Source organism: Mesocricetus auratus, unplaced genomic scaffold, assembly GCF_017639785.1.
Source record: "Mesocricetus auratus isolate SY011 unplaced genomic scaffold, BCM_Maur_2.0 Super-Scaffold_100010, whole genome shotgun sequence".
Lineage (NCBI taxonomy): Eukaryota > Metazoa > Chordata > Mammalia > Rodentia > Cricetidae > Mesocricetus > Mesocricetus auratus.
In genome coordinates this window covers 23,964,653-23,979,848 of record NW_024429194.1, presented here as the reverse complement: position 1 = coordinate 23,979,848, position 15,196 = coordinate 23,964,653, and the positions used below count along the sequence as shown (strand labels likewise).

Here is a 15,196-nt window from a genome sequence, read left to right as displayed (position 1 = left end):
TTCAAAGAAGCAAGAAATCATTATAAGAAGTAAATAGTACATACATAGTTTGCTCTTTTATGTTTGAAAACAACCAAAAAATGAGTAAATCTAAGAAAAAGTATGTTAAATTTATGAATTTATCAGACATGAAATTTTAATATAAATATTACTGAAAATTTGGCAATAAGTTTGTGGCCACTTGTTTTGTTTCTTGAGACAAGGTCTTTCTTTCTACATAGCTTTGACTATTCTGGATGAGACCAGGATGGCCTTGAATTTGTAGAGATCCTCCTGCCTCTACCTCTCCTGAGTGCTGGGATTAAAGGCATACACCACCACACCCAGTCAATTAGGAAGCATGATGTTGTCTTTTTAAAAATTCAATTTTGTTTTATTTTACAGGAATTTGCACTACACAAATTGAATGCAGTTGTCAATGACTTCTGGGCAGAAATTTCTGAGTCTGTAGACAAAATGTAAGAAAATACTTTATTTCTACAAGTTTAGATAAAGTAGGATTGCTTGCTAACTCATTTAGGAATCTACTGCTGATTTGTTGCTTGGATAATTATATTTTGAGTTTTCAAGGAAGATGATAGCTTAAATAAGGCCTACCTGTCCTTATTTATATCTTTCAGAGAAGTTTTATACGAAGATGAAGGTTTCCGGAGTCGGCAGTTTGCAGCCTTGGTGGCATCTAAAGTATTTTATCATCTGGGGGCTTTTGAAGAGTCTCTGAATTATGCTCTTGGAGCAGGTGACCTCTTCAATGTCAATGATAATTCTGAATATGTGGAGACTATTATAGGTAATTATTTTCCGTCTGATAAGGTTTTTATCTTGCAGAGATGTCTTTCTTGATGTAGTGGATACGATCTTTTTATTCACTTTAATCTGATGTTGCTAGATTTTAGTTTAATTGGAAGTTCACAATCATCTAATAGCGTGAAACAGGCTACATGTTTACACCAGTTTCCTCTGAGTGCAGCTTTCCTCAGCAATGAGGGTCATCTCCAGTCCAATAAGCAGTTTGGTGAAATGAAGATATCAGATTTTTATGAGTAACCAGTTAAATAATACTGATTTTTATAATTGTCTGTCTTTTTTTTTGAGACAAGTCTTCAGTATATAACAGACTGGTACTGGACTCAGAATTCTCTTGCCTTGGGCTCCTGAGTGCTGGGATTACTATAAACATCTGGGGGATATAGGTTCCATATCATACTAAGACAGTGTTTTATTCTGATTTGCTGCGGTCACTTGAAAAGTATTTGGCTTTCTTTGGAATTGCTTTTTAAGCATGTGACAACATTATTCTACAAAGATAAATATTTTCAGATGCGAAGTATAATATATTCTTTGTGGTAATTATTATTACAGGACTTTAAAAATATTGTATAATGACAATTTTTTTTTATTTTTGAGGCAGGGTTTCTCTGAGGCTTTTGAGGCTGTCCTGGAACTAGCTCTTATAGACCAGGCTGGCCTCGAACTCACAGAGATCCGCCTGCCTCTGTCTCCCGAGTGCTGGGATTAAAGGCATGCGCCACCAACGCCCGGCCCATGACAAATATTTTTTAAGAAAATGAATTAGCAACTGTTTGTAGCCAACTCTTTTGAATTAATCAAATTGATTAATATAATTTTTGTCAAAATAATTAGTAATGTTTAGGATAATACCAGTTTTGTTGGAGTTGATATGTGGTCCTTTATTGTAACTATCATAAAAATAACTTAATTGAAAGTATTAAGTTCTAGCATTTTAAATCATGCTTATTACTTTGTACATATTTGTAGTGTGCATAATCATAGAAGTATACATTGTCTTTTTCTGGGAGTTAAAAAAATACTTATTTTATTTTCTCCATAGCAAAATGCATCGATCATTATACCAAACAGTGTGTAGAAAATGCAGATTTGCCTGAAGGGGAAAAAAAGCCAATTGACCAGAGATTGGAAGGCATTGTGAATAAAATGTTCCAGCGATGTCTGGATGATCACAAGTATAAGCAAGCCATTGGCATTGCGCTGGAGACCAGGAGACTAGATGTCTTTGAGAAGACTATACTGGAGTCTGTAAGTAGCTAATGTCATCTAGAGGTTGGGATTGATGGGAAATCAGCAGAACAAAGTGTTGAAACACAAACTTCTGTTTCCGTTTGTTTTGTTTTGTTCTTCGAGATGGTTTCCTGTATAGCTCTGTAGATCAGGCTGACCTTGAACTCAGAGATCTTCCTGCCTCTGCCTCCTGAGTGTGAGTAAAAGGTGTGCACTGCCGCCGCCACCTGGCCATACTTATTTTTTAGAATATTTTTATTGATTGTCTGACAGTCTCATGTATGTATGTATACAGTGTATCTAGGTCATATCCACTCCCACCTTCCTCTTCTCACTCCTAGATATCCCCAGAATGTCCCTTTCCCACCTCATGACCTCCTTTTGTTCTTTCATTGCACTTCATTATTTGTGTGTCTGTCTGTGTAGAGCACATGTATGCCACAGTGCATGCAGAGAAATCAGAAGACAATGAAAATTGGTTCTTTCCTTCCTGTATGTGGGTCTTGGGAATTGAACATAGGTCAGTTTTGGCAATGTGTCTTTACCTACTGTGTCACCAAACTGGCCTATCCTTCCTTTCATAACTTATGGAGTCTAATTAGTGCTTCCTGCATGTACATAATGTGGCAGTCCACTAGTGGCTACACCCCCAAAGAAAAATGATTTCCCTTCCCCTGAAGCCATCAGTTGCCAATGGCTCCTCTGTTGGAGCTAGAGTCTCTTGAGCCTTACCCTCATCCACATTGGAATTTTGTCTGGGTTAAGCCTCTGCAGATTTTGTTTAGGTGAGCAAAGCCCCAATGAATTCATGAGTACAATGGTCTTATCATGTCTAGAAGATGGCATTTTGCAATCTCCCCATTCCTCCCCACCCTTCAGCTCTAATAGTCTATATAATCCATGTTCTTTGCATCTTGGAATGGTGGGTAAAAACGTCCTGAGCACTCAACAGTCATTTATTCTCAGCACTTTGACCAGTTATAAGTCCCTGCATTGACTATTGCCCACTGCAAAAAGAAGCCTCTCTAACCAAGGTTGATAGCCTCACTAACCCATGTCTAGAAACGTAACTATTTAGAAGGTATCTGACAGCATGTCCATTTAACAAAGCAAGGGTATCAAAGGTTTGAGTCACTCAGCGATGAAGATAGGTGTATCACATTGTGCTTTCTGACTTCGAGTGAGCGTGGGGACAAGTCAGAGTGGCTCTAGCAGCAAGGTAGGAGAAGGTAAATCTGGATTTGGGCGTCAGATTTTTATAATAGTAGTATGATTGATTATTATAATATACTGTGTTCACATAGTGGCATCCTGATCGATTGTTTAGTAGTATTAAATTATTTTCACTCCTTTTTGTTTGTTTTGGTTTTGTTGCTTTTCTGAAACAAGGTCACATGCAGGCCAGTCTAACCTCAAATTTCTATTCCTGATCCTTATTCCTACATTACCCAAGGTGTGGGATCATGGATGTATACCACTGTGCCTAGTTTTTCATTACATTTTTTTCCATAAAGATATAGAACTATGTAATCACTCTTAAGATTCCTCCAAGCCGTGCGTGTGGTACATGCTTTTAATCCCAGCACTTGGAATGTGAAGACAGGAGGATTGACTGCGTGATGAGACAATCTGAAAAAGTCAAATGCTGGAAAGGTACCTCAGTGGCAGAATGCTTTCCTGACTTTGATGCCTTCCATCACCAAAACTAACCTCTTAACTGGATTCTCTAGTTTTTTTGGGTTTTTTGTTGTTGTTTTTGTTGAAGGTGTAGAGTGCAGCCTTTCTGCCAGCCTGGTTCCAGAGCCGCATCAGTTCCAAACGAACACACAGTAGGCTATATTAATTATGAAGCTGTTGGCCGTTTGCTTGGTTTCTTACTGGCTATCTCTGATTTTACCCCATAATTGTTAATCTAAGTATTTCTCTTACCAGAGAAAGGGTCTGGACCTGTTACTTCTATGGCGGCTACATGATGTCTCGCCGTGTTTCTCTTTCCCAGAATCCTCCTCAACTCCTAGTCCCACCTATCTTGCTTCCCTAATGGCCAACAGTGCTTTATTGACATATACACAGAACTTCCCCATCAAAGAGGGGTTGGTTTTTCAAGACAGGGTTTCTCAGAACTATAGAGCCAGTCCTGGAACTCCTCTGTAGACCAGGCTGGCCTTGAACTCACATAGATCTGCCTGCCTCTGCCTCCTGAGGGCTGGGATTAAACACATGCACCCAACAGTTTTCTAATTTTGTATTAAGAGTTAAAACATTGACTGCTGTAAACACTAAACTATTTAATTAATTAATTAAACAATTTGGGTCTCACCTAGGTGGTGGTAGGGGCATGCCTTTAGTTCCAGATCTTGAGAGACAGAGGCAGGCAGATCTATGTGGGTTTGAGGCCAGCCTGGTCTACAGAGTGAATGCCAGGACAGGCTCCAAAACTACACAGAGAAACCCTGTCTTGAGGGAAAAAAATGGAGGAGGAGGAGGAGATCACAACGATGACGAAGAAACAAACCAGTTTGGTCTGTAAATGTACACAATGCTTCAGTAACTAGATAATGATATGACTTTAAATTGTGTTTTTCAGAATGATGTCCCAGGAATGCTAGCTTACAGCCTCAAGCTCTGCATGTCTTTAATGCAGAATAAGCAGTTTCGGAATAAAGTATTGAGAGTCCTGGTTAAAATCTACATGAACTTGGAGAAGCCTGATTTCATCAATGTTTGTCAGGTACTTCTCAATCACCTTACTTCATGGTACACCACTGCCCCACTGCATGTTACGGTAGTTTGTTATGCTGAGTTCCTATGATGGCTTCATACAGGAGTTGGTGGCTATACATCCTGTGAGGATAAGATGCATAGTTTGCATTCCTTCTTACTGATAAATGGAATCTCACTTAAAAATTATTTTTGCTACAATGTATTTATATTCATATATATTCTTTATGCAGTTTGATATAATCTATGGTCTCATTATTCAAAACACAACTGAACATTGGGTATATTTTATTTCTTTTAATTTCTGTACCACTTAAAATTTTCAGGTAATATAGAAGATATGAAGTAAAGCCTGACTTTTCCCCTTCTCTTGGGCCTTTCCCTAAAGATGATGGTAGATGTTCTCCCCAGTTTACTGCACATTTAGGTCTGCTGTACTCTGCTCAGTGTCTCTGCAGCTTTCACTGACTGGAGATATGCATGGTTTGCTTTGAAGCAATTAATAAACTGTATATACTTTGTATACTGCTTGTGAGCATAGCATTTTATTTCATATTCAGTATAGTGAATATGATTATATATGCATATATATATAATTATATGTGTGTGTGTTACATATACATATGTCCCCTTTAAAAAAATGATTCAGAATGTAATTTACGATAGAAAATACCAGGTGAAAAAAATGTCCACATAGAAATTGCTTCATGGACCGGGCGTTGGTGGCGCACACCTTTAATCCCAGCACTCGGGAGGCAGAGGCAGGCGACAGCCTCCAAAACAGAGAAACCCTGTCTCGTAAAACCAAAAAAAAAAAAAAAAAAAAAAAAAATTGCTTCACGGGGTTCTAAGTTGTTTTGTTTTGTTTTTTTAGTTTTTTTTTTTATGTCACCCACAGTCAGTTTAATATTTAATATTGTATTTCTTTTTACTTTTCTTTGCATAATTTTGAAGTTCTGTTTCTAAATTATTATTTTTTAATGCTCATATATAATGGTTCTTTGCCCTTTCTTCTGGTTCAACTTCTTTCCTTGTGGACAATAGTACTTTAGGTGTCTTACCTCCTTGTAAGTTTAGACTTACTGTGGCTATTTAGTACATTAACTCTGCTACTCTGCTTTACTTAGGCATTCCTTACTAGTCGCTTTGTTCCCATTATTTCCTGTTCTTTTTTTTTTTTTTTTTTTTCCCCGAGACAGGGTTTCTCTGTGGCTTTGGAGGCTGGCCTGGAACTCCCTTGGTAGTCCAGGCTGGTCTCGAACTTACAGAGATCCGCCTGCCTCTGCCTCCCGAGTGCTGGGATTAAAGGTGTGCGCCACCAGCGCCCGTTATTTCCTGTTCTTAATTTATAATAATTTTTATTATATGTTCTCCTTGAAATTGAGTAATTTGCTACTTATGAGGGAATAATAACATTTAAGCCGAATTTTTAAAAAATTGAACTGAGTTATTGAAAGGTTAGTTTTGTTTAAACACATGGAAGATTTTAACAAGTAAGGGAAATGTTTTAAAATGATAATTTTAATGACTTGTGTTCTAGCCCCGCAAAGTACAATATGTATTAAATCTATGATTGATTGTTAACATTATATGGCAGTAGAGAAAATACAGGTTCAAAAGTACTAGATATAAATTATGGCCAGGCAATGGTGGCACACACCTTTAATCCCAGCACTCAGAAGGCAGAGGCAGGTGGATCTCTTGATCTACAGAGTTCCAGGGCAGCCAGAGATACCCAGATAAACTGTGTCCTGATAAGCCAAATAAATACGTAAACACATACATGAATAAATGGTGGCGCACACATTTAATCACAATCACTCAGAAGGCAGAGCCAAGCAAATATCTGTTTGAGCCTGAGGCTAGCCTGGTCTACATACATAACAAGTTCCAAGCCAGTCAGTTAGAGATACATAATGAGATCCTGTCTCAAAAAAAAAAAAAAAAAAAAAAAAAACAGAAAATTGATTCAACAGCTAATATTGAATGCTACAAGCCACAAAGCACAACATTAGGACTGTGAATATGATTTTTAGGAAAAATTCACTTAATGTTGGATTCTGAAATGGAATGCTAGACGAGATAAGTCTGTTCTGGTTTGTATTGTGGACTATTTGTTTTTCTCTAAGTTTCTTCATATGAAGTTTTCAGTTACTGTATGCTTGTTCTTTATCTCTATTTCAGTGCTTGATTTTCTTAGATGATCCTCAGGCCGTGAGTGATATCTTAGAAAAGCTGGTAAAAGAAGACAACCTGTTGATGGCCTATCAGATTTGTTTTGATTTGTATGAAAGTGCTAGCCAGCAGTTTTTGTCATCTGTAATCCAGAATCTTCGAACTGTTGGTACCCCCATCGCTTCTGTGCCTGGATCTACTAATACGGGTACTGTGCCAGCATCAGAGAAAGACAGGTATAAGTATCTTCTTCTGTGTCAGCATTAACTGCACACTCTTTATTTCATCTGGGGACTACATAGAAAATTCATAGATGTTAAGAGTAAATAAGTTTAACTATTAGCTTCTATAGATTGTCCTATAGTAGGCAAAGGAAGAATGACCAAAGTAAACTTCTGTCAAGAAAGGATTGGATGGTAGAGCCAGCGTGTCAGATAGCATGTGGCTACTTAATTGTATTAAATATGTGGGATGGGTGGACCAAGATATTTGTCTCAGATTCATCTGAGCTAACTAGTAAGAAATGTTCTGGGCTTTGCACTTCTGTCACGCCAAATAAACAGTATATTAGACTCATACAATATGGAGTTCCCCACACATATCCTTATATATTTAGACCAGTTACTTAAAATGTTTGTCTTGACTATTCCAGTATATTTTTCTCCCCAAATTGTCTGGTTAGCAGTAATAGTCCTTGTTTTGAAACCTCTTAAGATCTTACTTCCCTCTCAGCTGTTAATGCCTTCCTTATAAATTTCAAACAAAATTCTGTGTTCTATAGTTATATCTACAGGCTCTGCATTGGTGGCTAGACTGATTGGAGAGGGTCGGTCCCTAGACAACACAATGTAACCACTACTTACTTAGGGTTTTTGCAAACTTGACACAAGTTCAAGCCATCTGAGAAGAGGGATCTCAATTGAGATTTACTCCATCAGATTGCCTATAGGCAAGTCTATGAGGCAATTACTTGATTAATGATAGATGGGGTGGGGGTCAGCCTACTGTGGGTATTGCTGCTCTTGTTCAAGGCCCTGGGTTGTAGAAAAGAGTGAGCTGAACAAACCGTAGGAACATCCAGTAAGTAGTGTCCTCCATGGCCTCTGCTTTAGTTCTGCCTTTTGAGTCCTTCATGGCTTCCCTTCCTGACTTCCCCTCATAATGGACAGAGATTGGGACATTTAAGCCAAATGAAGAAATTGGTATTGCTGTGAAGTGTGAAGTTGTGAAGTACTTGACCATGTTGGTTTGGGTTTCTTTCTTTCTTTCTTTCTTTCTTTCTTTCTTTCTTTCTTTCGGTGGTTTTTTGTTTTGGTTTGGTTTTTTTTTTTTTTTCGAAACAGGGTTTCTCCTTATTGCTTTGGAGATTGTCCTGGAACTTGCTCTGTAGACCAGGCTGGCCTTGAACTCACCGAGCTCCATCTCCCTCCACCTCCCAAGTGCTGGGAGTAAAGTCGTGCACCACCAACGTCTGACTGACTGACATGGGAGGTCAATGCAATATGGAATATAATATATTTATTTACCAGAGTAAGAACTTACACATATGCTGGGGAGTCAGAAGCGTGGCAGGCTTCCAAAAGAAGAGGAGGAGAAGAGAGTTTCGTTTTCTCTTTCTCTTCCTTTTATCCTAACCTCTGCTAAATTTCCCTATCTCTGCCCCTTTTGGGTGGATGGCTTTGTGGGGCTCACCCCTATAATTTCCCTTTTAGTCTAAATAGAAGATTTAAATTTGATACAAACTCAAACATATACAACATATATACATAGAGGATGATAAGTACTTAAGTTATGATCTACTTATATCCTAAGCTAAACATATCTATCCCATCTAAATTCTAAACTTATCTGAAAGGGATGCCCAAGTCTGAACACTTCCTTCCAATCCCAACCCTAAAATAATTGAAAACTAACACTAACAGGTGTAAACTATCCTCTAATATCAATAGGAGGGAGAGGGGGTGTGGTGCTAGGTATTTGAAGTTCAAATGCTTAGAGTTTAATGGGCTAGTCTGTGGAAGCTTGGGAGATTAATTTTATCTCTTCTTTCCCACTGGTCTGTTTGTCTTTCCTTATGTGAGTACTACTTTATTATTACTAAGACTTACATCTTAAAATCAGATAATACAGGATGTTTTTATCCCTGCTGGAGGTCCTTGTAAATTCTATACAAGCACTGTATCGGAGATACATCTCAAACCTCCAGGCCCACAGTTTGATTCTTTTCTTTTTCATTGTGGCTATTGCTGAAGCCTGTGGGGATTTTGACTGGGGATTGTGTTGAATCTCTTCCCTGAAATGTTATGTTACTGAACCTGTAACCCTGACCGTGTTCAGCCCATAGTCTATGCACATGGCACTTTCCTTCATTTGTTTGTTTTCTTTGCTTTCTCTCAGTGGCATGTTATAGATAACCATGAAAGCGTTCCTTACACTTTTTTTTAAGTCCTCATACTTCTAAGTATACTATAATTTTTGATCCTATTATGTGGTATTTTAAAATTTATTCCAGTTTTTGGATGGTATTATATGGAAATGTAATTTTTTTTTCTTTTCTGAGACAAGGTTTCTCTGTGTAACAAACAGCTCTGGCTATCCTGGAACTCACTCTGTACACCAGGCTGGCCTCGAACTTACAGAGATCCTCCTGCGTCTGCCTCCCAAATGCTGGGATTAAAGGCATGTGGCACCACTGCCCAACTAGAAATTTCTTCATGTTTAAAAGTTTTTTCTTTGTTCTTGAATTCTTTTGAAAAGTGATTCTATGTTTATTTGCTATCATGTTCATTGTGTTAATCTTTTCTGAATTGATCTTTTCTAAAATGATTTTTTTTCTCATTTGTAACTTTCTACTGTTTGTAGTTTAATTTCTGAGTTTTCTAATTCTAATTTGTTTTGTTTTGAGATAGAAGCTCTATCCAGGTTGGCCAGAGACGTTACCTGTTGTGACCAGTTTTATGTGGTGCTAGAAATTGAACCCAGAGCTTCATACCTGCTGTGCAAACACTCTACCAAATGAGCTATATACTTAGCCCATTCAATTCCCTTTTTGATCTTAAATCATTTTCTTCTTCTCTTCTTTTTATTTTTTTAAAGAGTCTCACTGTGTAACCCTGACAAGTCTACAACACATTGTGTAGACCAGACAGGCCTCGAACTCACAGAGCTCTACCTGTCCCTGCATCCTTAATGCTGTAATTAAAGGCATATACCACCATGCCTATAATGTCTCATATAATAATACTGGCTAGGATTTTACTTAAGTCATTTTCTATGATTTATTTTATTAAAACTAGCTATTCTAAACTTTTACAAAAAAGTCTTGTTTAAGGTCATTTTTCTAATTTCCGTGTTTCCTAAAACTCTATTGTGTTGTGTTTTTTCTGCCCATTGTTTTCTCTACAGCATTGTGCTTTGACCCAGGAGGAAGTATTGGCTGTTTAGTTTTAAAGTTGTGGGGGTCTCAGATAGTTTTACCTAACACTTTTAGCTGTTGGTGGTTCATCTCCACTGGACTATTTTGGGAGTGGACAAGATACTTTTTTTGTCCCCCACTTTTGATAAATTTATTATTCACAAAGTTTACTAACTTAGATTTGTTTGTTTTAAAAAGTTTATTTGGGGGAAATTCAATCATCTTAGAGATTATAAGAATCTTCTTCCTTAATAATACCCACAAAGTAAATGTATTTTCCTGTAGAATAATTTGGACATAATTCAGATCTACACTATTTATTGAAGTGTTGATGGTTGGCTTTCCTCACTTTAGTGACCCTATGGAGACGGAGGAGAAGACAGGCAATGCACTGGTGGGAAAGACACCAGATGTGGTGAGTGACTTTCAGTACTGTCCAGAGCTTCTCAAAGGGGTTCTTCTTCTCTTTTTTTGGGGGGTGGGGTGGGCAGGGGAGACTGTCACTGTGTAGCCCTGGCTGGAATTCACTGTCATAGATCAGAGAGAGGGTAGAATTCCCTGACAGGTGTTGGGATTAAAGGTGTACATACCATGTCCAGCACATTGTTTTAAATACATGATATATATTTGAGTTTTTGAAAGTTTTTTGTTTGTTTTTTATGCTAGAATCATTTTATAAAAATGGATTTTCTGTAAAAAGTAGTTTTGAAAATTCATCCAGAGAACCCAGGTTCAATTCCAGCACCTACATTGTGATTCACAGCTCTGTAACTCCAGTTCTAAGGGATTCTATGCCCACTTCTGGTCTCCATGGGCACCTGGCATTCAAGTGTTTCACAGCCAATCCATGAAGGCAAACACCCATACACATAAAATAAAAATAAACAAGTCTCTGGATTTTCAAGACAGGATTTCTCTGTGTAACAGCTCTAGCTATCTTAGAATTCTAGACCAGGCTGGCCTCAAGTTCACAGAGATGCACCACCACTGCCCAGCTAAACACGTCTTTAAAAATAAGAAGTGCCAGGCAATGGTGGTGCACACCTTTAATCCCAGCACTTGGGAGGTAGAGGCAGACAGAGCTCTGAATTTAAGGCCAACCTGGTCTATATAGAGAGTTCCAGGACAGTCAGGGCTGCACAAAGAAACCCTGTCTTTAAAAAGACAGACAGGCAGGCAGGCAGGCAGGCAGACAGGCAGACAGACTACCATGGGGGCCTGAGAGGTAGCCTAGCTGTTAGAAGTATATGCTGCTCTTTCAGAGGACCTTAGTTTGGTTCCTAGCACCCATGTTGGGAGGCTTAAAACCACCTGTAGCTCCTATGTCTGAGGGATCTGATGCTTTCTTCTGACTTCTGAGGCCACCAGCACACACACGGCATACATTGATACAGACACATACACATGCAAATAAATAAGAATCATAAAATAAATCCTGATTTAAAAAGCTGCCTTGGGATAGATTGTGTTCTTCTCTCAAACTTGTAGTCTTATCTCAGTGGAATATGATAAGGAAATTGTGTTTCTTCTAACCATTTAGTTGAATTTTTTAGATCCTGTCATTAAAATATGAGGGAAGAAGGGTGTGTGTGTGTGTGCATGCGCGTGCAAAGGTGACTGCTTTCATTGGTTTAAGGCTGATGAAATAAAATTGACTTAGCGAGTTTCATTAATATTTGAATTTTCATTCTTTTTTGTTTTGGCAGAGTCCAGAGCCCAAGGACCAGACTTTGAAAATGATTAAAATTTTAAGTGGTGAAATGGCTATTGAATTACACCTGCAATTCTTAATACGAAATAATAACACAGACCTCATGATTCTGAAAAACACAAAGGTAGAACATTTCCCATAATGGAGCATTCTTTTATAACTTGTTGAAGGCTTTGTTTTGTTTCCTATAATCAAGGAAATGTTAAAGTTTGTAAAAATAGCAATGAGTGTGGCTGAACTCAGTGCAAGAACATGTACTGAACATGTGTGAATGTGTCCCTGGATTCACTCCCCAGCACTAAAATAGATCAGTGAGTAGGGAAAACTCACTTATTGATGGGAAAGGAATTAACAAAAATTGAGTTCCTTTTTTTGTGGTAGTCTCTTGTTGAGAAATGTGGATTTTTCTGTTTCATTTTAAATACATTTTTATCTTTTTGTATTCACTTAACAGTTAAACATGATAGCACAGTCAAGACTTTGTTGTTACATTATTGAGAAATCAATCCTAACAAATCTTTGAATAGACATGATTACTGTTTAGTTAAAAAAAAATTTCTAAAGGGCTAGAGAGATGATAGCTCAGTTGATAAATGCTTAGTTGTTTTTCAAATACAAAGACATGCGTTCAGTACCCGGAACCCACAAAAAAAAAAAAAAGATGGTGGGTGTGATGATAAATGTTTAGATGGGGACACAGGTGATTCCTCGGGGCTCACTAGCCAGCCAGCCTAGCCTACTGAACTCCAGGCCAATGAGAGACCTGTCTCCAAAAGCATGGTGGTTAACTCCTGAGGCATGACACCTGAGGTGACAGATGTGCTCCCATATGAACACACACATATACACGTGTGTTATTTTCAAGGCAAGTAGCTCATCTATTGCTATGCCCACTACTCTCTTTGCAGTATACTAAATAATTTTTTTTCTTGGAAGTAAAAAGATAAACAGCATTAAAAAAACTTTTTTCTTCCTTACTCAGTATCCCTTCCCAGAGACATTTGTTCTTTTCTTACAGCCTTATACTGTTTAGTGACTAAACATTGTTTGATTTTAAGCATGTATAAAGTGCCTTTTGAAACCTTAAATTCATGTTTGCAAATGGCAAAAAGATACAGACTTAACATAATTTGTAAATAAGTTAGGGCTTTGGAAGTAGTTCAGGAGTAGAGTGCTTGTGTGGAGTGTAAAAACCCTTGACTTATATCCCCAGCACTGTAACTACACTCCTACATTGACGCATTTATAATTTGATGACTGAGAGAGGCGCAGACCAGAAGAGTCCTAGCACTACTATTAAAGTTACTCCAGTACCTTGGAGCTCTTAAACAAGATGCTGAAGAGAAATAGAAATAGAAACTGAATAGTTAAATTCTTCAGAAGGAGAAGACTAGGAAGTCTGTAAGTGCATACTTCAAATCTGTGATTGAACCAGGTGTTGCAATACAGGCCTAGAATCCGTAGACTTAGGAGGTGAAGGCAGAAGTATCAGGAGTTCAAGCAAGTTCAGGCCTGCTTGGGCTACACGAATCCCTGTTCCATAAAACAAACAAAAATCTGATTGTGACATTTCAATTGTTTTCCCGATTTTGCTGGAAAATAGGATGTGTGTGAGTGTATGTGAGTATATGTATGTATAAACACTTTGCCAGTGTTAAGAAGTCTGTACTTGTTTTTGTAGGATGCAGTACGAAATTCTGTGTGTCACACAGCAACTGTAATAGCAAACTCATTCATGCACTGTGGTACTACCAGTGACCAGTTTCTTAGGTAAATATGCCTGGAGAATTCCACTATGGTGGATTTTTTTTTTAAATAAATTATCTGTATTCCTGTGTGTCTGTGGGTAGGGTATGTACAGTTGCATTTGGAGGTCAGAAGAGGGTGTTAGGTTCCCTGGAGCTGAAGTTGCAGGCAGTTGTGAGCCACTGACTTGGGTGCTGGGAACTGAACTTGGGTCCACTTATAAGAATAGTATGTGTACTTAACCACTAAGCTGTCACTCCAACCCTCCAAGTAGTTCTTAACCAAAATTTCATTCATAGTATTTCTTATCATACTTCAGTAGTCTTGAATTTTAAGTTTGTTTTGCTTGTTACTATATTTTTTTGTTTTATATTTACTTATTTTAAAGTAAAATTAATAACTTTTATTAGTTGCCTTGGTAACTTGAAAGAAAAATTGATATGAGTTATACTTATAAATGTATGATTTTCCTTTTATTCAAAGTAGATTATATATGGTGCATTTTAAGAATCTTCAGAGCTGGCCATTGATAGCACACACCTTTAATCCCAGACAAGGCTACACAGATAAGCCTATCTCAAAAAAAAAAAACCAACTTGAGAATATTAACACATACATGTAATTACAATGCTTGAAAAGCTGAGGCAGTCTGGGCTGTAGTGCTGGACTCTTTCTCCAAAAAGGGAACAGCTTACTTAGGAGGAAAATTAGGATTAATAATGTTCAGGTTGCTTTTTTTTCTTGTAGAGATAACTTGGAATGGTTGGCCAGAGCCACTAACTGGGCCAAATTTACTGCAACTGCCAGCTTGGGTGTAATACATAAGGTAATATATTTATTCATTGTGACTGATCATCAGAGAAGAAACCCATTTTTCTGGGGCTAAGAAGTGTAAGCTTATTGTAATTCATTAACAGGTACATGCTGTCAGGTCATATCAGTCCTTGGATAGGGAAGGATAAAGAAGGCACTAAAAAAGTATGTTCCAACAGAAATCCTTTTCCTTTTATGACTAAGCCATTTTGTAACAGTCTTAGTTTGGGGCTTCTGTTGCTAGGAAGACACCATAACCACTGCAACTCTTATAAAGAAAAACATTTAGTGGGGTAGCTTATAGTTTCAGAGGTTTAAGTCCATTATCATCATGATAGGACATGGTAGTATGCAGTTAGGCATGGTACTGGGGAAATTGCTGAAAATCCTACATCTTGATCTGCAGGCAACAGGAAGTAAACTGAACTAGGCATAGCTTGAGCATAGGAAACCTCAAAGCCCGCCCCCACAGTGACATAGGCTTTGTATCCTTGGGAAACTCTCTGGCAAGATTCACATATAGGGCAACAAGGGAAACAAACAACAGGTATCTGCCAAACAAAAAAAATGGATTA

General features: G+C 37.9%; 1 protein-coding gene across 1 annotated transcript in view; it reads left to right on the top strand.

The window, feature by feature from the left end:
- The window catches only part of Psmd1 (proteasome 26S subunit, non-ATPase 1), a 71,926-nt gene that overhangs the window by 6,943 nt on the left and 49,787 nt on the right, over positions 1 to 15,196 (top strand). The window contains exons 3-11 of the mRNA XM_005082536.4: positions 385 to 458; positions 621 to 790; positions 1,853 to 2,058; positions 4,628 to 4,771; positions 6,946 to 7,172; positions 10,706 to 10,766; positions 12,058 to 12,186; positions 13,744 to 13,832; positions 14,556 to 14,634. Coding sequence (XP_005082593.1) covers positions 385 to 458; positions 621 to 790; positions 1,853 to 2,058; positions 4,628 to 4,771; positions 6,946 to 7,172; positions 10,706 to 10,766; positions 12,058 to 12,186; positions 13,744 to 13,832; positions 14,556 to 14,634 — 1,179 coding nt within the window. The remainder of the gene's footprint in view (positions 1 to 384; positions 459 to 620; positions 791 to 1,852; positions 2,059 to 4,627; positions 4,772 to 6,945; positions 7,173 to 10,705; positions 10,767 to 12,057; positions 12,187 to 13,743; positions 13,833 to 14,555; positions 14,635 to 15,196) is intronic.